Source organism: Ursus americanus, chromosome 14 (assembly GCF_024610735.1).
Source record: "Ursus americanus isolate L20-20 chromosome 14, mUrsAme1.1.p, whole genome shotgun sequence".
In the NCBI taxonomy this organism is placed as follows: Eukaryota; Metazoa; Chordata; class Mammalia; order Carnivora; family Ursidae; genus Ursus; species Ursus americanus.
The window spans coordinates 35886883-35912623 of NC_142140.1; the positions used below are offsets into that span (position 1 = coordinate 35886883).

The 25741-nt window shown below is 48.4% G+C and overlaps 1 protein-coding gene across 4 annotated transcripts in view; it reads right to left on the reverse strand.

The window, feature by feature from the left end:
* The window catches only part of CACNA1D (calcium voltage-gated channel subunit alpha1 D), a 299657-nt gene extending 281185 nt beyond the window's left edge, over positions 1 to 18472 (reverse strand). For all 4 annotated transcript variants that reach the window (XM_087866963.1, XM_087866962.1, XM_087866964.1 and 1 more), the window contains exons 1-3: positions 17997 to 18472; positions 15730 to 16039; positions 11861 to 11966 (exon numbers count right to left, since the gene is read on the reverse strand). In XM_087866963.1, the coding sequence (XP_087723089.1) occupies positions 11861 to 11966; positions 15730 to 16039; positions 17997 to 18063 (483 nt within the window). In that variant the 5' untranslated portion in view covers positions 18064 to 18472. The remainder of the gene's footprint in view (positions 1 to 11860; positions 11967 to 15729; positions 16040 to 17996) is intronic.
* Between the last annotated feature and the right edge of the window lie 7269 nt (positions 18473 to 25741).

Below are 25741 nucleotides of genomic sequence, written 5' to 3' on the forward strand. Positions count from 1 at the left end.
TAAGCAGATTCCTAGTTAGCTGAGAAAGTAGTCTGTGAAGACACCCCCAAGCCTCAAGGGGGGGTGTTGAGCTCTGGACTTTTCTACCCTGCCTACCCCCAAGATGACTCACTGTGTAGAGGCAGGCTTCAGCCTTCCCAGCTGTGGTAGAAACAGTTAAACCAGCCCCTTTTCTTTCCTCGGTGTTCCCAGGGAAAGAAGCAACCCTTTTCTGTTGTCTAAGCAAAGGCGGGGTACGGTGCTGGCCTCCGTCTTCCTCCTGCTAACTTCTTTCAGGCACTTCCTCACGAGGGCCACCCAACACCCTCCAGGGCCACTACTGTCTTAGCTGGGTCAGTCTGGTGAATCCACTTTGCACTGAATGGCTTTGGAGAGCAAACCCCCAACCCAGCAAACCACCCGGGAAACTTCCCCGGTGTGGCTCACCCATCCGCATTCTGCCACTCCCTAAGTCAGGAGCAAGTGGGTCTGTCTTCCCATAGCCCCAGCTTCCTCCTTGGTCTCTGAGGCTGAGGACAGCCGTCCCTACCTCACATGACTTTACAGAGGCTTAAGGACACGTCACTGTGGCTCACAGTCATAGTGACCACTCACAGTGACTCCATGTTTTCTAGGAGCCAGGGTCTGGGCTAACCCCCTTAAGCCACTTTATTTCTTCTTTTATCAAAAAGGCACAGATTTGGTGAGAAAAAGCAGATTTCTGGTCACAGGCAGTGACCAGCCATGCTGGGGACTAAACGTGGTCCGACTCTAGAACCCATAACCCTAACCGCTCCATCCCACAGCTGTCCAGTGCTCAGCACAAACCTCGGACCCACACCGCCAAAGCTTCCTGAACCTTCCACTTGTAGGTAATGCTTTTCAAGAATTAAAATGCAAACGAATCTACTTCATACCCAAATGTAAACTTCTCTACTCATTGCTATTTTAACTGAGTGATTCAGAAGGTTGGCAGAGGGCTACGGGGTTGGTAGAAACCTCCATCCACCCTGATTCTCTCCAGCCACAACCCCCCACCTAGAAATGCCTCCCGGTGGTGGGAAGGAGGGGGCATGAAAAGTTTCTCTGCCAGCCCCCAAAAGTAGGCTCCAAACCCCAGCCAAAATCAAGAGTGGGACAGCAGTCTCAGAGACCCACCTTGATGTTCTGACGCCGCTCTGTCCCTCGGCTCCACCTTCCTCTACTCAGCCTTAAGATGGCATCAGCCATGAGCCTCGGCTTCCCCTCACGGGGGGGGGGGGGGGGGGGCACTTAAGTCAGAAAGCCCAGGTGGGAACCCTGACCCTGCCAATTCCTAGGCCTTGTGGCCTCTTGTAAGCAATTGAGCCACTCAGAGCCTTTGCTCCTCACCTGGACACTGAGGATTCCTCAGGAGTTTATGGTAAAGATAACTAGGAATGAAAGGCTACTATGTATGCGGAGTCCCCCAGCTCAGGAGATGTCAACCATGCACTAGTAACAAAGGCAATTACCTCCATGCCTCCAGTTACTGTCAAAAGGCAGGGAATACACCCCACACTAGAACAAGGTCACGGGGGAGCAGCTGATGCTCTCCTGCCCTCCCACCGGCCTGTGCCCTGACTCTTTCCATGAAATAATGCGGCTATGTCTGGTCAAATGATTCCTGCATGTTGGTATGCGTGAAGAAAGAGAATAGTTTCTAAAGTAAAGCAGGGGAAGGAGTGATCAAATCTCTTTTTGGGAAAAGAAACAAACAAAAAATGGAGGCGAGAATGGAAGGTCCACTGAATACCCAGCGTGCTATGAAGAGGCATTCTTCTGTCATGTGATGTTCCGGCTGTCCCAACTGCCCCTGGTAGTCTCAGACCCTGCCCGGTCAGAGGGGGAGTGCCTGGCTTCACCCCGGAATCACAGCTATAACTGGAGGGCATGGGAAGAGACCGTCCAGGAGACAGGAGACTGGGCCTAGGTTCCCACTTGGCTCCTCTGTCACCATGGGACCCTGGGCAAGTCAACTGCTGGGTCTGAAAAGGAACACATTCATCTGCAGGTCTCCGGGGCCCTTCCTATCCCAACCTCAGCCGGTCTGTGATTCGAATCCAGCGCGAGTCCAGCACGATTCTGCGTAAATGCGAACCGGCCAGCTAACCGACCTACGGCGGCCCCGTGTGTTCTCCCTGCTGTCGGCGAGCTTCCCGACTGGCCAGATGAACATACAGCAGCGCCTTCTCTACCCTGACCACCCTAGGTCCAACCCCCGTGTCCTTCTAGAAAAAGACCTCTTCACCACCCACACCCTACAAATTCTTGCTGGGTGTCGCTACTCCCTGGAATTCTAATTCAGCTCTGTAGATGTTTTCCTTTCATCCCCTCCTGATAAAACATCCGAAAAGAGCATTAGATTGATTCACCATTAATTTATACTTCAACAATCAGAATTTGTGAAAGCCTGAAGACAAGTTCATTTTTGCATTATCGTGAAAAAAGGACTAAAGGGGCTAATTACGGGCTGGTTTTGTACAATTTAAAAGCAGTCATTTAAATATAAACAGTCATTATGCTCCATTGTTATCTATTTACTGAAGAGCATTCAGGGAGATGTCTTTTTAAAAAACATACTGGTCACTTCCTCAGTTCATGTCAGAGTAAAATAAAAAAAAAAACACATCTCTTCAAGCATGAGGGGCGTTGGAGGGGTTCTCTACACTAAATCATAGTACCCTTTTATATTTTGACTTAAACTAGTTAGGACAGGAAGCAAATGTGTTTAATGGCCTCTATTTTACACATAACAAACACTCAAAAAAGTACTTTATGCATGATTTCATGAGAGCTGTGTTAAACTGCTTTTTCAGCTTCCCAGCTTTACTTCTATAGTCTTTTATGCAGTCCAAAGGCAAAGCTCTCCTAGAACACAGAAGCGCCTTCCCAACGCCACAGTTCAACGTTGCCCGCTCACCCTCTGGAAACGACGAATCCAGAGACCATCTGCTCGCAGGGTGTTTCTGACTCTGTAACAAAAGCACAGCGACGCCACGGCTCCCCATGCCTGACAGTGTACTTTGTACAAGGACCCACGCGCACATGCCTCGTGGATCCGGTTCCTGAAAAGTGCTTCTCTGAATGAATGCAGCTGCTTCCCATCGTTGGGAGGATAAAAGCCCTGTAAGTTAGGATGTGCCTCCTTTGGCCACCGCTGCTGGAAACCCTAAAGGCCAAATCAGTGCCCTGGTGTTAGCAGTCCGTTAGCTCCCAGCCCCCGGGCCAGGTCTGCTTTGTTCTGACGCCACATTGCCCCAACTTGCACCAATTTCCCTTTCCTAAGCCACCTCAGAGCTTTTGGAAGTAGGGGGGGCATAAACTCTATCATAAATAGCATAAGAGCGAGATTTTACTATGTGTGAAAATAAAATAATTAATAACCAAAGAACATGGGACAGTCGAAACCTAGCAGGTTACATATTTTTCTTCCCCATCTGGAAGGAACATAAAGGCAGTGTTCATCTTGAAACTGTAGCAAGCAAATACTCCAAAACGAAGAATCAATGTGTGGGTAAGGAACTTCCTTACCTCTCAGCCGCGTAGAATGACTGTTTCACTTGACAGCACGACAGTACCAAACCTGTAGCGAAGTAGTTACGCAAAGTAAGGCAAAGAAGCACAAGCTTCGGGGCCTTTCATCTGGATCCAGGGTTTGGAAGAGATTAGAAATCCAGCACTCAGGGTCTGTGGACTTTCTGCTCTAACCAGAGGCTCTGGATGCCTGCCAAACATCCAAGAGGAAGGCTGAGCCCCACTCCCAGAATTTCTCTTCCCATAGCTGAAGCTGGAAAACACATGAGGTCACTCCTTCGAGTGAAATGACAGCAGATCTCAAGGAGATGTGGGGGCGGGAGTTTAAATCGATACAGGCTTAGTGGAGGGCGATGTGGCAGCGAGTAAGGAAATTTAAAATGCCCTGCCCTCCCCCCCAGAGAGTTGACTCCTAAGGACTTACCCCAGAGAAATATTTCCTTGCGCACAAAAAAGCACATACAAGGGTACTCGACGCGGTACTGTTTGAAATCGCAAAACTTCAGGAACTAACCTAAACGCTCATTAGGAAGAGAACCAGTCAACCATGGCACATTCATACAGGGAATATTTTACACCAACACGAAGTTGTGAGATCTCGACATACAGATATGGAAAGATCTGTAAGATACGTTACGTGGGGGGGAACGGAGCCATTTAACACGTGCGTCCTGCTCCCACTTGTGTAAAATTTAAAATACCCAAACTGTATAGACACACACTTCAAAATGCACAGGGTATAGACACACAGAGACACAGTGAAAAGCAGTTCTGAAAGGATCACACCAAACTGAGGACTGACTAGAATGAGCTGGACGGGTAGAAAGGAACTGTCACTTGATATTGTTTTCATTGTCTGGAAGAACGCACTCGTGCAAATCTTGAATGATGGCTAGTCGTAAGAACGCAAGATATGGAAAACAAAGAGGATTGTTCTCTGACCCCGTGTGGTGGGTTTTCCTGGGCACAGCGAGCCACGGCGGCTCAGGCTACACAAGTCAGGGCCACGAGAGCCTGGTGGGCCCCGCAGAGCCAAGTCTCAACAGCATATCTGTTGGATAATGGTGCCTTGCCCTCCTGCCTCATACACAAGGGTCCATACAGCTCTACAAAATTATCTGTGAGCACGCTGTGCTGGACACAGGAGGCGGGGAAAAGTGGGAGCCTTCCACCCAGCCTGCTTCGAGGCCCCTCCCTCCTTCCCAGGCTGGGTCCACCTGGCAGCCTCATTTTCCCTGAGCAGCCTGCAGCCTGCCTTTCCTCCCTCAGGTCAGCCTCCCATTTCACTCCAGCCTGCCCCTCAAGGTCACTCATTCAATAATTTCAACAGATGTCCTGTGATTTCTAGAATTACCACTCAGCCAATAGGGAGAAGGATAAAAAATTGGCAGAAAGAATTGCTTGGAGGTTCAGGAGAAGAAAGTCATTTTCCCCAGCCTGGGCAGTGTCTGGGGCCCTGCTTAGTGATAAATCACTAGAAGGCTTCACCCTTCAAGGTGTGTGTCAAAAACACCCATCCATCCATATACCCACCCACACCCCCTCGACACACACACACACACACACACACACACACACACACACACACACACACGACTGGTCACCTCAGGCAGTTCCTCCTTCAGCCCCGTCTTCTGCTTTGCTCACTGTGTCCTCCTCCCCACCAGGCATGGCCAGCTTTGCCTGCCCAGCCACAAGGCCTTACCATTCACAAGCACCCCAACTGGAAGAACTCCAATCCCACTTGAATGAAAAAGGGAAGACACCTTCTGCCACTTTCCTTACTTTGATGACACAGGCAGAACAGGACTTGGGGGACATATCCTGTGCTATTGCTGGCAGAGAGTCCCCGGAGTCTGAGCACAGTAGGAGGCAGAAGCAGGAAGGCTACCATCTATTCCTGGATGACCTGCCAATCTCCCACCCCCACCCCCACCCCACCGCCAGGACAAGGACACCCATCAGCATCCCTTCCCGTGGCACTGCAACCAAGCAACAGCAAGACCTCATGAGGCCCGTTCCAATAGCTCAACCACTCCAGTTCCAGAGCTTCCACAATTCCTTTAGGGCCTTTCTTAGGGGGAGGAGCTGTTGAGGGTCTGTTCTGGATCCCCAGCACCACCCCCAGTATTTAACGAGACATAATCTCCAGTGCTGAGCGAGTAGTCCCCTCTGATTCTGGAACTTCTCATATTCTGCAGACAGTTAAAAATTAAATTCTGATGGGAAAGGTCAAAAAAAAAGAAACTACCCACACATCTGCCACAGGGGTCTCTTATTTCTCATATAATCATTCGTAAAATACCGAGCTGAGGTTAAGGAAGGAATGCATCTCCCCTCCGACCCTCCCCCAGATGGGCTAAAGGGGCTGCGCGCTTCAGACAGTGTGTGAGGGAGACCCACGGCAGGCCAGCTGGACTCTGCCAGAGACGCCCGAGGGCCGGGGTGTAGGGTGGCATCCTCACACCCTCTTGTAAGCCCCCTTTCCAGCTGTCTCTGATAGGGTTTCTATCCCTTGGACTTTCCAGTTCGCTAAGTTAATAAATCACACAAACACACACACATATACTTCTTTTTTTTCAACTAAGCCAATTTGAGTTGTATTTCTGCAACCCGTCACCCTGCAAGGGCTGGCTAATACACCAACATATCCAAATATCTGCACTCTGAGACGGCTCATTTTTAAAAGGTCTGAGCAAGGAAGTTCCAGTGTGCAAGGTATGCCTATAAAACAATGAGATTGGCTTTTATAACAAACCAACCGAAAGACTGAGGACCCTGTTGAAATTCTTAAGGAACTTCAATAGTAGTAGATCTGAATTCTTTAAGAGCCCGATTTGGTCTCTGAAAAACTGTCAACACCCGATCAAAGTCCATTCAGTAAACGAGGGAGCCTGGTAACTTGTTCTCTGTCAAAATGAGGTAGGACTAGAAAGGACATGTGATTATCTGTGCAGGACATAAACTGGCTCACGTTTTACGATTAGGAAACCAGAGCTGGGTCAAGCGTTACTACACAAGTGTATCTACTCTGGTCACCTTGCTGCTTTCCCTCCAACCCTTCCACAAACACTCCCACTCACACTCACACACACTGCACATACAACACTGAACACAGAAGCCAGCTTGTGAGCTAGGGATTCGAACACAGAAGCCAGCTTGTGAGCTAGGGATTCGAAAAGTATCAACAAGTACTTGTCTTTCTTCCTGCTTCAGATATAAAGAGTTAAATTTGCCAACAAAGACATGATCCTGAAATTAAAGGCAAACTCTGACAGGTGTTTCCTGGGGTTCTCATTAATATCGGACAACAAAAGTCGGCCTCTTGGGCAAACATTAATCATTAGCCAATTGTTGAAAACTAACTACTGATCCATAAGGACATACCATGAAGCCCTTGTACAGCCATTCATGTACTTATTCCCTCATTCCACATGCATTTCCTGGTGCCTACTGTGCGCCAGGCACAAGGTTAGTCCCCAGCACGACAGAGACTAACCAGACGCCAGCCTCTGTCTCTAGGAACTCAAACGCTGGTTTCATCCAAAGTCACTCAGCTAATGAGCTTCTTCAAGCAGGTGGTCAGACCCTGGAGCACAGGGGCGGAACCACCACACACCAAACCACTCCCCGCAGCACTTATAAAAAGATGCGGAAAGGGACGAATGCCCACAAAGAGGAGAGTTTACGCACTCATGGCAGGGCAGAAGGAAAGCCAGTACTCAAACTCAGGCAGGTGGGGTGGGAGGCAGGAGTGGATGAGGCTCAGAGGAGGCTGGGCGGTGAAGGCGGCAAAGGGGCTGTTCTAGAACAGAGAGAATCGCGTTGTGCAGAAATAAGAGCTCACAGTTGAAACAGAAGGACAATGTAGCAAAGATACAGTGTGCAGAAGGTACAGAACTGAAACCCGCCCTAGAGGCTACACCCAATGCACCAAGTTACGAAACTGCGTTTCAGTCATTCTCACTATGCACAAACACTGTGAGATGTTGAACTATGGGACCGCGCAGATTCAATGAGCTCACGTCTTAAGCTCAGGAAACATGGTGTATTGGGATCTCAGTCACGGAAGAGAGAACGCAGTCAGGGTACACTGTCCCACAACATTCCTGGCCATTGTAAGGCCCCTTGCAATGGTCCCACTGCCAAGAGTCCACGGCCAGCACTGCTGCTCAGGGGCGCTCCCATCGCTCAGCTACTCTGAGCACAAAATGTGCTGGAAGGCTCAGCTCTGACACCCGGCTCCTAGGCCTCCTTCAGCCAGAGGTGCTCAAGAAGCAGAGTCACAACAAGACCCTAAGCTTTTCAGGAATAAGCACTTACAACGTCCCACCCACTCCCAGCTAAGGACCTCCAAGGAGTCCACAGAGGGACCTGCCACCCAAGGAGATCCCGAGTATAGCTTAGAGGAAAGAATGGGTGAGGTCAGGCCCAGCAACAACGCGTGTTCACCAAACAGCCACTGCGTATCCCAGGCCAGGCACTGTCGGGGATTCCAAAATGATTCGCTAAGACTTGTATCCTGAAGATGCTTGGTAAGATGTGCATATGAAAAACTCAAACGTAGGGTATTTTTTACATGAAGTGCCACGAGAGAGGTTCAAATAAGAGCGTTACTTGGGGTCAGGGTGGGAAAAGCCCTCGTGGAAGAGACGTATTTGAGAGGATTCCTGAACTCCTCCAGGGGCTGGAGTGGAAGGGACACTGCAGGTGAAGAAGAGGCCAGAAGGTAGACAAGCACATGGAAGGAGTGTTTAGGAACTATGGGTGGGCAAATGTGGCGGGGGGGCTGCTGGGAAGGAGGGACTCAGAAAGCTCAGACAGCCAGGAGGACCTGGCCACGGCGACAGGGGCGTGGATGGGGAGGACCGGGAAGATGTGAGGGGTTCTGCAGAGGCTAAATGTCAACAGGCTAAAGGAAAAAAAACAGGCCTCAACAACAAGATGAGGAAGGGGACAGGAAAGGGGTCAAAGACTTGGTAAGACCTCCTGCTGAATGAGAGGAGCATTATAAGAGCCCCTGGTAGGAGCCACTGTGCCTGATAAAGGGGTCGAGAGGCCTGGGCCATGGGCCTCGCCCTCCAAGGCTGGCATCATTAGCAGACATCAGCGGAGATCCAAATTGGCAGGTGAGCACCCTGATATGTGGGACAGTTCTCATTTGAAGCGACTTAGCACTACAGACAGCGGGGCTCAGCCGGGGGCAGGTGGCGTAGACAACTTCGACCCCGTCCGTCCGTCGGCCTCCGAGAAACTGAGGCCTGGGACGCAAGAGAGGGCGTCCTTCCACACAGTGAAGCACGGTGCTGTAAGCAGCCCCGCTCTGACACTCCGAAAGCAGAGCTCCCCGCTGCTCCCCACCCCGGGCTAAGAAGAAATTAAATAAATGATACACACTCCCAATAAGTGGAACCGAGGAGCTTGCGCTATAGACCGAGCCAAGAAGGGTCTCACTGTGGGAACTCAGTCGTACCGTTTCCATGGCTTCAACCTCCACTCGTCCCTGCAAGTCCACAAATGAAACTGCATAGAAACTTGAGACTGTTTATATTTAAACAACAACAAAAAAAAAACCCTAACCCTGGGAAAACTTGCTGCCCCCAAGGTAGTCTCCAGATTCCCAAAACTGGCTCAGTTACAGGCCACCCAGAGCAAACACACGTTGGCCCGATGGGGATGGCCACCCTTCCTACCCGAGGGAGGCAAGCATGTCACGACAAATGACCTGTAAGAGACAGACAGAGCCTAGCACAAAGCTGGCTCTAAGGGTTCCACATACACATTTCCCACAGAGCTCCGGAGCAAAGAAAACCAGCAGCTCCCTGACACGTGCAGCCTTGCAACCCATATCGGTCTCTGCCCTTTGATTTGCCATTCATGTTAACTGAAAGGTATTTACTACAGATGAAAAATAAGCTTCGTTCGGCCGCCTCTAAACCGATCCCAAAAATAGAGCAATCACTTTGGTATAAATTGGGTCAAATGTATTAAAAAAAAAAAAAAAACGGCTCCCTGGCAGGAGCACTGACATGACATGGGACCTTGCAAAGAGTCAGGGGGAAATCCACCAAGATCTTCCCTTCCCACAGTGGGAAAGGAAATATTTAAAGAGTCAAGCAGAGAATAAACTCCTCTGGCCATGTGACCATCCCAATGAAACAAGACAGAAACTCCAAGGCTCTGAGTTTCAGAACAGTAAGAGGTCAAAGGCGTGTATGTTGGTTTTTAGAAAGGCCTGCCAAACTAATCCACTGCCTCCCTCCCCCCCTTAAAATACCTCTGTTTAAGAATTGTTAAGAAAGCATCCACTAGGGAGGGATTGCAAGGGAGAAGAAGAGAGATTTATCCATTTCCTATATTTTATTCCCTTCCTCATTAGCTGAGAAATCCAAATGGTCTGACGGCAGATATCAGTGCCCTGAATTTCCCTGGGAAAAATCAGAATATTAATTGGCTTACCCACGCAGTTACATTAATTATTCCATTGATCTGAATTAATCTGCCTTTCTGAAAGGTATTTATTTTCTAAGTTTGTTTAATCATGTTCTCTTGAGCTACAAAAAGCAACAAACTGGGTCACCATCCACGTTGTTAAATTTGGTAACAAAGCTGACACCATCTGTGGCCTAGACTCTGATGATCCATCCCCATTGATGGGGGCTTTTTGCCACTTCTGCTCTTCCTTTAAAATGATCATCTAATGCCACATGTCTATGACCAAGTCAGAAGCTGTTTAAAATATCCCAAAGCACACGAATCACGTCTAGCACAGTATAAACCCACACTAACGGTAACTGTGTATATGTGTATCCGAGTCCTGTTGAGTGATATTTTCAGTAGCAATATCCAAAACTTTTTTTACATTCTCTAGAAATCAGACTATAAATGCCCAAATATGAACAGACATCATGTTATATCTGACATATGCCACAACATTTTAAGTGTAACATGAAATCCTGTATGTAAGCCATGGAGTCTAAAATCACAAGAGCATAATTTCAGTATCGTCAGAACCCAGCAGAGCCCCCCACACACAGCAGTTCTGCCTTTACACCACTCACTTAGTTACAAACAGCCACCCTACTCAAATACAGCTTCAACATGGGAAACCAGAAACAAATCTAGCTCAAAGAGGAGAAAGCAAAACCAGGGAGAGAGCTGTTACCCAGCACTGGCCCCCTGCTCCACCTGCCTTTCTGCACAGCCTCCCCCAAGGGTGCTGCAGCTCCAGAAAAATCCTGACATGGCTTCTGAATCATCGAGAAAAGATTACAGAATGTCAGAGGTAAACACGATCCCAGTGATCTTTTCATCCGGCCCCTTGACAAGTGGGTGAATGAATGGCAACGCAGAAAGGATTTGGGAAATGCCTCCCAAAACACACCTCGTTGTCCCAGCTCAGTGTGGCAAGCTCCTAGTCCTAACTCTGGTGCTCTGTCGGGCTTGCTTTCTTTTTTTTCTTTTCTTTTCTTTCTTTCTCTCTCTTTCTCTCTTTCTCTTTCTTTCTTTTTAAGCTGTAGCAACCTTTCCCAAAGGAAGTTTCATGAAACACTGGTTCCGTGATGTGTTCTGCCAAAAAACTGTTTGAAGAATCCATGACCAATTACTTTTAAGGACTAGCTGAGTTAAACAAAATGAAACTGGTTTTTTAACTACAGACCATCCCAGAGCTCTTGCTGAGCTAATGTGCACTGTAAATCTTTAGGAGGGCAATAAAGTATGTGGAAGTATCCCAATTTATTTAACCCTAGAATCATTTTATCTTGGGATAAAAGGTATCTTCATAGGATACTCCTAGTGGAATACTACAGTGTAGTCTCCAAATTATGTTCCATGTAGATCTATTCGTTCTGTTGTATTCTGATGCTCTAAAAATGAATGGTTCATGTACAAAATCTATGCTAATTCTCTACTTACCAGGAAAATTGACCAAACAAAATACCCACCACTCCTAAGTAAACACAAAACAAAACAAAAGCAGCTAATATTATCTGGAAAAGAATGGTAGACAGCAAAAGCTTATGTGGAGAGAAAAGTTATTTTAAAATCTGCTACAAACCTCTTCCATAAAAAAGTGCCACATCTATTTATGCAAGATTCATGACTTTAAACACTTTCATTCAGTATAAATTTGAGAATACAGGTCAGAGGGAAAAAAAAAAAAAAAACCACAACAGCACACAGACAAACCCACCGTTGCAAAGCTCCAGGAAACATCACATGCACAGCTGTAAACTTCAACCACCCAGAAAGCCAGCTGCCAGTTTAAGTAGAGAGCAAATGATAACCACACATCAGGACAAGCAGGAACTCAAAGGACACTTACCAAGTTATGATTTGTTGAATTAGAATCATCTTCAGGGAATGGGATGTAAATAGCTAAGGCCACACAATTGGCAAAAATAGCCAATAATATAAATATGTCAAATGGTCTGAAAAATTTTGTTAAGGTATATATGTCTTATACAAACATAAATCCTTTCTCTCATCACACTCCCAATCACACCACTCTTGAATCACTTTTGAAATGAAAATTATGCACACGAATCCTTTCTCGACCCACTGCTGTGACCACTATGTCTCTGACAAATGTAATCGTCCGTGGTCATCTGGCAGATCTTCCTATCGAATGACTTTTCCGCGTCCTTTCCTTCTCTTGCAAGGATCATGTTACGCGTTCAGTCTTCGCTGTGCATTTTACATTAAAACCTAAACATACATCCAATTAGGGCACCCTCCAAACCATGTTTCTGCTTCTTAAAGTTTTAAAAACGACAAAGGCCTGAGAACACTACATTCCTGGCTGGTGTAGACACAAAGAGAAGTCCTCATGAGACAAATCTCTTCCACAAATCCTTGCCTCCATGTGTTAAAGCCATTTTCTTAGGGGCTATTCTTGGCTGGGTCAGTCTCCTGTCTGGACCAGGGCAGGCCAAGGCACCAGAACTTTCTGCATTCTACCTGTGACTGTCTCGTGGCATGTTCCAATACCTCAAACACTGTAATAAGCAAGCCAGGCTCCGGCCCCTTCTCTGCTTCCTTTACTAATCAATGCCTATCACTGTTTCGGATTACAGCTGGACTGGGGCTCGGTTTCTAATGAGCTGTTACTGCATTCAATTTATAAACAAATTAAATAAAAAGCCATAAGAAATCAGCACCAGACACTTGGAAAGTACAATTGAACAATTCTAAATCTCGGGGGTCTGTCTGGAAGAAATCACTTTGAAATCAGCTTGCAACAGATACTTGCTTCAACATTCTGGTGTTATTAGGAGACATTGTCAAAACTGGCAATGCAAAATTTGACTTCTGCCAAAATGACTGTTTTTCTTCTTTTGGCTTTCAGGCTTTCCGAATGCATGCAAGGTTTCTGAGCACCAGCATAATGTACAACTCTGGGGGCGGGGGGGGGGGGGGGCTTGATTTTCTAAGTGTTTCTGCCATAACCTCACTCACAAAAGGCAAAGCCACTGGTTTAAGCAAACATCTCCGAGTACTAAAGCTTTGAGGATGTGAACAGACCCTTCTCCATTCATCCTGATATCCTTCTGGGAAATCCAAAAATGCTGAAGGAAACAAATGCCCTCTACCTCTCTGGGGATACCCTGAGTCTTAGGAAAACTCAGCCCCTTAAAGTGTTTCGACACTTACTGAAATAAGGACATGAATGACATTCTTCTACTAATTTTGATGGGTTTATTTTTAAAGCCAATTAGCTTTCATTCATATTTATTCTTTTAACACATCTAGTATTACAAGATCTCTTATCCAGGGATCCAACCTTAAGACAGCTCCCCTTCAGAAAACTTCAAGATCCTCTTTTTGTTTTTCTTTTTTGCCATTCCTACTGAAATTTTAACAGCCAATTGCCCCAGTGTTATCCTACACAGAAACACACCTGTGGTCTCTCCTGTCCCCCCATACCACCATTCTTCCTTTTTAGTTACCAGTACCTAAATGATAGACCAGCAAATCCGAGAAATACCAGGGCCATTCGGGAAAGCCAAACACTTTTTTTTTTCTTTATGGTGATCTGGTTGCAGTTCCCGGTGTTGGTGGATAACTATCTCACTGCCACAAGATTTTTACAAGCCATGCAGAATAGAGCGAAGGAGAAATAGATGGGTCTGCTCCCAAAAATACCTTCTGATAAAGCGAACACTCCTCATTCCCCCAGGATGCAGGACACTCTCGTCTCATATGGGTGTACAAACCAGTGAGGCTCTCACTCTCCCAGTGTGCACTGGGCCCGACACAGCTGGCTTGCAGAGGATTCTATGACCTGCTCCCTGAACTAGAAGGCAACTGTCACTGGGAGAGACAAACAGATCATATGTTGTTTAAAGATCTGTTCTACAGATGTCCCATTTGCAGGCAGGCTTGTCCCTGCCTTGGCAGCCATATCCCTAGCTCCCGTACACATGTGTCCAGCCACGAGGGAAAGGGAGTCAGCAGCACGCTCCAGGAATTCACTCCGTACACAGACACTGTGATACACAAATTACCATGCACCAAGAGAAACAGCGTCAGGCCTCCCACCTCACTCCACGTGAAATGAATGACCCCAGAGAGGCCTCTGCTTACCCAGAGTCATGTCAAGCCAACCTCTGGAGGAGCGCATCTTCCCAGCTGAGTGCAACCACGCTTCCGACTGCTGCAACGCCACTGAGGCACATCCTAGGCACCTAGCGGCCTCCGGGCTGACACTAGCATTCATTCTCAGACTAGAAGAGAACTTCCACAGAAAACGCAACCCCAGCTACGTGAGAGACACCGTAACTCCCTCTAGAGAGGAGACATCTGTTCTAAAAAGGAAAAGCACAAGAAAACCCCTCAAATCCTACCCTTGGCATTTGGCTACCCTCTCTAAAACCTTTCTAGACAAAGTTACCTCATTTTAACTTGTGTCCGTGAGCACAGAAAACAGCCAGCAACAACAGAAGGCCTACAAAGAGCAACCTCACTAGGCCCTCAGGTTATAAGGGGGTTTCAGCTCCACCTTTCAGCTGGTGGCCCATATCCTCCCTCAGGAGCCCCCTTCACCCTGGCTGCAGTGGGGGAAGCCCGAGATTCACACTCCTTCCTGTGCCTAGGAGCTACTCTAAGGCTCCTGTCAGGCCCAAATAGCTTCTGGGAAAAGGAAATGCTTTGTTTTACCCAGACCCATGAATCATCTGACTAATTAGAAAGCCATTTGCTCAGAAAGGAGGCCTCAGTCAACCTTTTCTGAAGGGTGGCAGTAACTGGAGACTGGTCTCCAGATTTGGGGACGGGGGCGAGCAGGCCGAGCACCCTAGGTTTCCAAGATCTGGGACGTAACCACCATCCTGGGGCATGTGGAGTTCAGTTTTAAAAATACAAAGGAGACACCCAGAAATGTAACTCCAGTCCAAGGACACAGACAGAGTGTTTGATAAAGGCAGCAACTGCAAATTCCCCCACCGACAGACTGCTCTCTAACTCACGAGGGCTCAGGAAGAAGAGGCCCGCCCAGCCTCTCCCTCCACAGGCTCCCTCCCGCTCACGTTTCAAATGCTTTTTTGGAACATGTCAAAAGGAAATTCCAGGAAGTCATAGCATTGATGAGCAAATTGCTCCCTGCCTATGAAGCAAGTGTTCATATTTGTAGCTACCTGAACAATCAGAATCAGCAAATGGCAGAGCTAGAAGCGACCTCAGCAGTCACTGGGCGTTTCAGAAACAAATTCTCAACATCGGAATGGGAAGATGCCACTAAAGGTCAAAAGGTATTTATTTCTAGCGGAGCCTCATACGGTCTTTGTGTTTTAAATCAGCACACCGCATCTGCAATAGGTTCGATGCCTATCGTGGCCCCAACAGCAATGGTGGGTTTAAACTAACCATCTAGTGTCAAAGGACCAAAGGTCAGTTTCCTATTTAACGACCACTTTGAAGTTTCAGGCCGTCACCCCCTCCCTCCACACACACACACACACACACACACACACACACACACACACACACACACGGCAAAATATACCCAAAGAGCAACCCCTCTGCACCCTAAGGAGATAGGAAGGTATATACAATGAAACCCCCGACATACAGCTTTGCCGCTGCTCAATGCCAGACGGCTATGACTTCGTAAGTGCCATTTCAGAAAGCAGATCCTTTTAAAGAACAGATGGTAAAAGAGAAAATGAGAAAGACTTCCCCCCAAAAAAAGGATACTTCCATTCCACTATACTAATGCAGGCTCTTCGGATGGGGTTATTGAGTGACAAACAGAAAAGGGCGCGGGCAGGTCGGCTGTTGGACGAGTTACCCTGTTTTTTGCTCTTGGCGTATTGCTGACGTTTTCTTTGGGAGAGAGATCCCACAGGTGGGGGTGCAGAGGTGCTCATAGTTTGGGCAGCCTTGGCCTGCCTGGCAGCATCGATTGCAGCTTGCCAAGACAGGACAGTTTGCTTGGAGCTATTCGGCTGAGAAGTTGGTCCTTCACCAGAAAGAGGGAGTGTGGTGCCTCTTGCATAGTTTGCCTCTGGGAAGAAGGAGAAAAGGAAAAATGAAAAAACAAACAAACAAACAATGAGAATCCAATGCCAGAAAAAAAGACAAGGTGGTCTCCCATCAATAATGGGGGGGGGGGTATGGTTTCAACGTTTCCATTTTGAATCTCATGTCCTATTTTTCAGAAGCAGGAGTGTGGTCAACCAGAGCAGGAAGAGAAGTCCACGCGTCGGGCCCTGAGCGGCAAAGGCCCACTGGTGCAGTGGGGGGAGTGTCTCTCTACATCCATGTCTTCACGAGGACTCTGCTAGTGCCTTTCTTGAAACGGAGGTCATCCACACTTAGTCCACCTTTTCTGACTTTTAAAACCCATGGATCTCTAAGGAGTTAATAGATAGGCACAGTAGCTTTTCTCCCAAATAAGAACCACGATCACCACCGGGGAAAAAAAAAAAAAGGCAGCGCCAATAACTCAATAGTCTTAATCATTTTCAGGATGTCACTCCAACATCTTTGTACAGCCACACATGCATTTTTTTCAGCATAGAAAAAAAAATCCTCCACTGGCACCAGGGCAATACCAAAAGCCCCATAACAAATATCTAGATTATGCACTGACACTTCCTGCAAATGAAAATTCATGATGCTTGGGACTCATTTCCTCCACAGGCTTCCGAAAACAGAAAACATCTTTAGGGCTTTTTTGCATTTTAAATTGCAGCCGCAGCAGCCAAGCCAGCATCCAGAGACACAGTCAAGGCAGGCAGCCTGCACCCCTACACCTAGGAAGGACAGGATGGATTATGCCAGGGGCCCTCAAGGCCCAAGCAGGAGTCACCTAAGTGCAGGTGGGCATCTAGGTACAGGGCAGAATGCCAAGGGGGCTCCATGTGCAAAGCCCTCTCTGACTTTGGGTCAGGCCACCACCCAGGCAGGTCTCCCAGGCACTTGCCTACCTTGAGTCACAACCTCTTCACCGAGACAGAAGTCAAAGTGAGAGTGGTGGCAAAGGTAGAGGGACGGGTGTTTGCAAAACCAATTCTTGCTAAGTAAAGAACAAGAGAGAGTCAAAGCAAGCACTCACTGCCCAGTGAGAAGGAGGCCACGGGGGACTCGGGGCTCCGGCAGCAGCAGCCTGGAGCTGGGGACCGAGCTGGGGAGGAATCGTGCGGAGCCTTCCCTTGGGAAGCGCTCTCCCGGGAAGGCTGTGAGCCCACAGAGGTTGGGGGTGGCGGGGCGCCGCCGGCCTTCAAGGAGGAGGTAGGAGGGCTGACCAGAAGCTGTTCCAGTCTCCGTCGACCCAGCCCGGCCGGCGTGGTGGCTGCACGTGGTGCCCAGGCCGGGCTGGGGAGGGGAGCCCCACAGCGGCAGCGACTCCCCGGGCATTGCTAGGTTACCGACGTGTGCACAGCGGCTCTGGGAGCGGGAATACGCTCCACCCGACCCCCTGGCCGCGATTCCGAGACCTGGCCTCCCTCTCCAGGGGCGGGGTGTGCTTCACCCACCCTCGCCAAGAGGGAAACCGGGCAATCCTAGAATTTTCCGGATGCCACTGGAGACCAGGGGGCGGGGAAGGAGGGGAAGGCAAGAAAAGGCTGGAAAGGGGGCTCAGGCTGAGGACTAACAGCCATCCCCCTTCCATCGCTCGGGAGCGTTGGAGGAAAGTTGAGCCCGAGGACACTGAACCTGAATCACCTCGGCTTACCGCCCCTCCGGCGGCACAGTACTCCAAGGACTCCACGGCCGCCCCCACCCCACAAATGCAGAATTAACTCTGACATTCAAGGCCTGAAGGGGAGAACGGAGTGGCTGTCACGCATCTCCCCTTTCTATGTAGATGGTACCGAGCTAGAAGCATCCTCTCCAACCCCCTCAACCCACCCAGTGCATCAGTGACGGGAGGGGGTGGGAAGGAAGAGGGGGTGGGAAGAGGAGGACCATGACAAGGATGAGATCTGGCAGCGAGTGCCCAGGCTCTGGCTGCTCACCGTTCGCGTGGTCCGCTTGCTGCTGCCGTTGATGGTGCATGTTTTTCATCATCATCATCATCATCATCCACGAACATTTATTGAGCGCCTACTGTGTGCAGGGCACGGTGCTGAGCGTTGGGGCGGGGGAGGAACGGGTAAGGGGGTTACCAATAGGTAGGAGCCGCGGTCCCTGCCCTTATTGTCGCTTCAGCAGGGGGTGGGGAGGGACGAGGACAGATAGCAGAAAATAAGAATAATTTGTAAAAACCGCTCGCCACCCACGCTCCCTCTTTTTCAAAAATGGAGCAAAATAAACTTTTTTTTAAAAAATAAGATCAGATGTATATATTATCTTAATAATATATACATGTAATTTTTTGCTGCAAAGGAGAATTGGCTTGGTCCCCTCCTCTAGCGGAGGGACGCCGCGGAGATGCCGGCCCGGCCGCCGGGGCCGCTCGGAGCGCCCCCCATGCCCGCCCGCCCGCCGCGGTGCCCGGTGCCCGCCGCCGCCGCCGCCGCCCGCGCCGCCGCTGGCTCGGGACCGCGGGCGCCCCGAGCTCACATCCGGGGACGGAGGCGCTCGCTCGCTCGCTCGCTCCGCGCCCGCCGCGCCGCGCCGCACGCCGGCTTCGCCCTGGCGACGCTGCGCGCCCGCCGCCGCCGTCCCCTCCCTCCCCCCCGCCCGCCGAGCCTCCCACGGGCCGCGCCGCGCCCCGGGGGCCGGGCCCGGCCCGGGGCTGTCCCCGCTCGGCCCGCGCGCCCGGGGTGGCCGCCGCGTGGGACTCGGGGTACCGCCACCCCGCCTGGCTCGGAGGACCCGCGGGCGCCAAAGGGTTAAGCGCGCTCCGGCCGCCGGCTGCCGCTTAACCCCCTGCGCGCCGCAGCGTGCTCCCGGCTCTCGCCCGGCAGAGGCGGGCGGGGCCTGCGGAGCCCGGGGACGCGGGGTGCGGATTAACCGCTCCTCCCCTCCATTTCTGCGGGGCAGGGATGGGGCGGGGCGGGGAAAGCCGGAGAGTGCGACGCTTAGGCTCCAACGCTGGCCTCAGCTCTCCGCGTCCTTCTCCTCCGCACACCTGGAGGAGGCCCCGCCCCCTGGGAGCACAGGTGCAAGCGGGCGGTCGCCTCGGGGTGGGGGGGCTCTGCCAGGCTCCCTCCGGGCTCTGCCGCCGGGCGGACTCCCCCCACCTTTCCTCTGGCTTTTTCTGGTTGCGGGGGATGGGGAAGCCCTGCTCTCTCGAGAGCAATCACTGTCCCAGGTAACGGCACCTTGAAATCTAACCGGGTTTCCAGAGTGTCCCCCCTCTAACCTGCGCCGGGTCTGGCGTCGCTGTGGGCTCAAAGATTCGGGGAGTGAGGGGGGACTTTCTGTCTCTCTCCCTCCTACCCTCCCCCCCACGTGTGTTTGCAGGCAGGTACAAGGAAGTAAAGGCCAAGGTCTTTCAAACAGCGAGTGCTCCTTAAAGGAATAGGTAGTGCGCTGCTGAAACTGCTGACTCCCGCGTGGGAGGAGAGGAAGAGTAGTTCGTTCTATGCTACCTTCACTGTCTCCTACTTGGGGTGGGGTTTCTGCAAACGGCCGCTCCTGTCTAGAGGGGGAAATACTGTATCTAGTGGAAGACTGATATTTCTCATTTAGCCTTGTGCTGGCTGTTGGAGAAGGGCTTCTGCTTTACTTCACAAGATTCGATTTATTTGCTTTTGTTCCGATCTGCATGTTCCTACAGCGTTTTAGAACGTTTGAGAACAGTGTCTCTAAAGCAAAAATAAAGCAAAAATCTCAGCGTGACTTAAGAAAATAAGAAGCGTTTATGGGAAGGTGCTCCTTGGCCAAAGAAAGCACGCTGGGCATCAATTGTTAGGGGCCACCTAGGGAGAGAATGTGGGGACCAAACATAAGGCTTTCCAGGGGCCTTCCTGAGACGGCCCTGGGGACTGGAAGGGTAAAAACAATCAGGCTCCTTGTCCCTTTCTCCTCTTTTGTTGTGGTGGTGGTGGTTTCGTTTTTTTCTTTTAACAGAGAGGAAAGAGCCCTGGGACCTAGCAGTAATATAAAGCCGGCCTGGACTACCTCACCTAAGGCTGCTCCTGAGCCCAAATCTGAAGAGCCAGAAGATGGTTGCCTTCAAAGAACTTTCCCACCCACAGACCTTGAGTGCTGAGGCAAGTATCGAATTCACACGTTTACCTGTCACTTTCAGACTTCAAGGTTGAAAGCTTTGCCTCTTCTGCAAAATCCCACCCTAATATTTGCTCACAATTCAGGTCAGCCAGCATGTATAAGGCACCTGTTAAGAACAGGGTCTAGGCTAGGTGTTGTCGGGCCAAATCCACGGTACATCCTCTCCCTCATGGAGCTACAACCTAGCGAAGTGAGAAGGGTGTGTGTACATCTGTAAGACTATAGGAGCTGTAACACCTAGGAAGAAAATGCTATGCAAGCATCAAAGAGATTCATTTGAGACGTGTGCACAGAAGACATGGCATTCTGATTCTTAAAAATTGATGAGGGGAGGAAAGGGGTTGGAGCACGGGGCAATTTAGGGCATTGAAGCTATTCTGTATGATATTGTAATGAATATAGGACACAATGCCTTTGTCAGAACCCACAGAATGTACAACACAAAGAGTAAACCCTAATGTAAATTATGAACTTATATAACAATGTACTTGTAACAACGTGTCAATATTGGCTCATCAATTGTAACACATGTGCCATACTCATCCAAGATGTTACTAAGAGGAGAAACAGTTGGGGGAGGGAGTATATGGGAACTCTACTTTCTCTGCCATTTTTCTGTAAACCTAAAACTGCTCTTAAAAAATAAAGTCTATTAAAAACAGGTGACTAATTTTATTGGGCATAAGTGCAGTAAGAGGAATGAGCTTTTGGGGAAAGAGTGAAGGCGGGGGAGACTGACGTGCAGGATGGGATGTGTTTGAAAAGAAGCAGGAGTGCAGGATTGAGGGGCAGGCCTCCCGGGCTGGGGGGGTGGGGGGAAGGAGGCTGGGACAACACAAAGCCAGTCAGGGAGTCTTGCTGGCTCGCTAAGAAATCCAGATGTATCTTCTCTGCAGTGGGAGCTGGCGAAGGTGCTTAAGCCGAGAAGTGGCATGATTATATTGTGACTCGGGTCTCTGGGTTTTACACTTCAGATCTTAAGGAGTTTGTGGAATTAGAATTTTTAACATTGTGCCATCCTAGGTTCTGAGTCCCATCTTCACAATGTCTCCAGCCAGCTTTTTTTATTGGGGGGGGGAGGGGGCGGGGACTTGATTCAGCACAGCTCTGAAGCTTTGGCTCACTGGGTAATTTAAATATTTATATTCCCATGCTAATGTGAATGAATAAATAAATAATAGCTAATATTTTTGAAAGGCTTCCTATGTCCCAGGCCCCAGTATAGCCACTTTACATGTATGAACTCATGTAATTCTCATCACAAGCCCAGGAGATGGGCTATTAACAACCTCATTTTACAGATGAAAAAACCAAGACGCTGAGGAGTTAAAGGACCTGCCCAAAACCACACTATTATCTAGTCGCTGAGACAGTAAGACCCGAGAAAGGCTAGAATAAGAGATTTCAGCTCCAGATCAGCCACATGTGATAAGACCCAATTATGTCAAGAACACGCTATTGTGGGGCTTTAATCCCCATGGCCTCATATGTAAAACACTCCCATCTAAAGGCACTGAGCAGGCATTCTGGAAGCGGTTCCCTGCATGTATTTCATTTTTTAAAAAGCCTTGCTGATGCCCCAGTCCAGAGCCTTGCCACCTCACACCCCGAGATCACTAACTAGATGCCCTACCTCCCTTCCTCCTTCCATAATAACCCATCCTGTGCTCAAAAAAAAACCCATGCCACTTCCCTAACCAAAATAAAGCTGGTTCCTCCTTCCTTCCACATCCAAGCTAAAATCGTCCGACTAGCTTTCACCCTTATCACCTCGCACCATTCACCTTCACCGTGGTCAGCAGCCTCATTAGGCTAACACGCTGTGCTCATTTCTGACTCTCTGCTCTGACTCGTGTTTACTCGCTGACCTGAAATCCTGCCTTGCTGACCTCTAACTAAACCCTGCCTACTTAACAAGTCCCCAGCAAAGTCCTTTCCTCCTCCCAGAAGCCTTCTTTGATTTCTCCAGCCACTGTAAACACACGTCCGCCCACCCCTGCCTCCACCTCCCCATCCCTAAAGGCCTACAGCACCTGGTTATCCCTTTGATTACATATCCTCTTGTGCCCTGTTTGATTGTACCTTGGCTATGAAGCCTGTGTCTCCAACCACGGTGCAGGTCCTTAAGCAAGGATCACCTCTTTAGCCCCCTGCTCCCACTGCCAAGTGTTCTGTTCACAGCAGGCACCAAATACTCCTGATTAATCTGCACTGGATCCTAAAAGCCCACAGATAACACTAGAAATAGCTAATATTTACAAAAATCCCAAAAGTTTATGGCAGGACACTTGGCCCTTCGATGGTTTAAAAAATACACACACACACACACACACACACACACACACACACACACACACACGGAAAATTGGGTCCTTGGGACTCCAGGAATCCTAATTAAAATAACTAAACAGATCCTAAAGGCTATATGCAGAATATACATATAAACAAACTGCGAAGTTGGGTCTCAGTGTCTCTGCATTCTCAGGCCTTCATGCTCAGATGTAAGCCCTGGCCCTCTAACCACCAGACAAGTAGATAAAGGGGGTCGGGACACATGTTCCAGGTAAAGGAATGGTATGCACAAAGTTAGGCTGGAAAGTCCACAACATGTGAAGAAATCAGTAAGGTGGTTAGGCTGGGACCTGGGGGTACTTCAGAGATGGTGATATATAGTGAGGCTGCAGAGACAGGATGGGATGGGATGATGGAAAGCCCCAAACATCTGTCTCACCAGTCTGGGTGTCGTCCTGTGGTCCAGTGGTTCTCAAGCCTTTTGGTCTCAGGACCCCTTTATACTCTTAAAAATTATGGTACACCTTGGGGCACCTCGGGGCTCTGGGATCAAGCCCCACATTGAGCCCCACGTAGGGCTCCATGCTCAGCCGGGAGTCTGCTTCAGGATTCTCTCTCTCCCTCGCCCCCCTCCCCCGCTTGTTCCCTCTCTCTCTCTCTCTAATAAATAAATCTTAAAGACAAATTATGGTACACCCCAACAAGTTTTGCTCAGATTTTATCAATCAGTATTTACCATACGCAAAATTTGAACTGAGAACATTTAAAAATGATTTATCGTTCACTTTAAAATAGTAATAAGCCCATTACATGTTAACATTTTTTAAAGAAAAGTAACTATGATTCCCAAAACAAAACAGTGAGAAGAATAGCATTGCTTTACATTTCTGCAAATCTCTTTACTGTCTGGCTGAAAAGAAGACCCCTGGATTCTCATACATTCAATCTATGGTGACAGGATGTTGGGTTGAAGTATATGAAAAATATTCAGCCTCATACAGATATCTAGTTGGAAAAGGGAGAACCATTTTAATAGCCTTTTCAGATAACTGTAGATATTCTCCTTTGCTATGACATTAAACTTGGCTTTTAAAGGTTAGTTGAAATGTGGAATTTGAAACCATAGCAGTGAAACTTCTCATATTGTTACATTAAAATCTATCAGTTTATATTGTACTTTGAATGGATCTTGTTAGATCCATAATTTGGTAACATGCATTGGTCATTTGGAAAATATTAGTTCGCTGAGTTACATAGACTTTCCAAATGTTGACACATTTCATTATACAGTATTTAAAAAAACCCACATCCATTGTTATCACCACCAATCTCATCAGAAAGTCTTTAAATATTGGGAAGCTGTCAAGCTCTCAGTGGTAGATAGAAGTTTTTCAAAGTTCTAATTTTCACTTGAAAGCTCAAATTTTATAATTGGCACAAATACTGTCAAGTTTTTTCTTTGAGGTGACTGGCTCACTTCATTCATTTTCAGGAAAATAGCTGCCAAAGACTTAGGTATGAATAACCAAAATTTGTCAGTAAAAGTGGTGTTCCATGAAAAAGCAGCCCATTCAGCTCCCCACCTCAAACCATCACAAAGTAAGACAACCATTGTATGCAGCAGAGACGTTTTATGCATATGTCCTAGTTTGTCACTTGGAATATTAAGAAGACATTTACACAAGGGTTGAGATTAATAATTTTCACTGCTTCATCAAGAAGATTCTTAAGTAAAATTGGCAACGTTTTTACTGTGAGTACACGACAGACATTGTGCATAAGGCAATGTCCACCAGCACACTTTGATGTCACTGCCTTGATTCATGTTAAGACACCAGCAGTTTGAACTACTGTTGAATTTGCACATATCAACACACTAGAAAAGGCAAATAAGTCGTAGTGTTACTATGAAAATAGATCTGACCTCAGAGACCCCTTGAAAGGGTCTTAAGTTCCCACAGGTAGGGTTACTAGATAATCTACAAGATGCTCAGATATTTCTCAGGACCTATTTATACTAAAAAATTGTCATTTATTTGAAATTTAAACTTAGTTGGGTGTCCTCTATTTTGATTTGCTACAACTGGCAATCTTACCTCTGGGGGTCCGTAGACCACCCCTTAAAAATAGCTACTATGGGGCCATTTGGGGGCAGAGAAGTAATATCAGAGTTGTGCTGGATGAAAATAGCTCTAAACACAGTAGGAAAAATGGATCAGAGGGCGGGAAGATTTGTGGGCACAGGATACTCTGATGTTACTTCGTAAGTGCAGTCATAGAGAGGGGCAATGCTATGCTAAGCTTGGGCAAGAAAAACAGAAAACCTGCCAAAAGCAGCTCCCAGCCTGGTGGGGGTCCCTCTCCCCTACCTAGCCACCCTCCTTCCAACACCCTCCCCCTTTCAGGACTTCTTGCCTGTAACTGACTTAGCCCCCACCCAGCACAATTGAAAGGTCTGACTTCTTGCTTTGGAGAAATGGAAAGTAGAGGCCAGCTGGGCTTTATCCTTCATCAACTCACTCTTCCCTTGAAAAGCAGGATTTATATTACACATCAAACTAAGTCATTCCCATTCCTTTAACTGGTTCATTCCCATCCCCCTTGACCCAAATCTTAAATCTTATCTCTGACTCTTGGATGCACTAATTCCTCTCGATTTCCCCGGTTGGGAAATCCTGGCAGAGTCCACTGTACAGTCAACACCCCATTATCCATGCTGACTGAGGGAAGCAATGAAGGGGGCAAGCTTGAAGTTTCCCACCTGTGAAATAAATTGGGTTATAAAACATGATCTCTAAAGGCTCTTACCATTCTACTATGGCATATTGGACAGCCTAGACTTCGGAGTCAGATCGAGAAGGGGCTCAAATCCTGGCCTCGCAGGCCACCAGTTACATTATTTGGGGAAGTCCCTCACTCTCCTGGGGTAAAACAGGCATAACATCACCCATCTGACTGATTTACTGCAAAGATTTAAAACAATATTGTACAGGGGTGCCTGGGTGGCTCAGTCGTTAAGCATTTGCCTTCGGCTCAGGGCGTGATCCCAGAGTCCTGGGATCGAGCCCCGCATCAGGCTCCTCCGCTGGGAGCCTGGTTCTTTCTCTCCCACTCCCTCTGCTTGTGTTCCCTCTCTCGCTGGCTGTCTCTATCTCTGTCAAATAAATAAATAAAATCTTTAAAAATAAATAAAATAAAACAATATTGTAGAGCCTCTGACGCATACTATCAAGTTGAATCATATGCCTTATATGAATTCAAGTAGAGGCAGTTACAGAGAGAGAGAGGA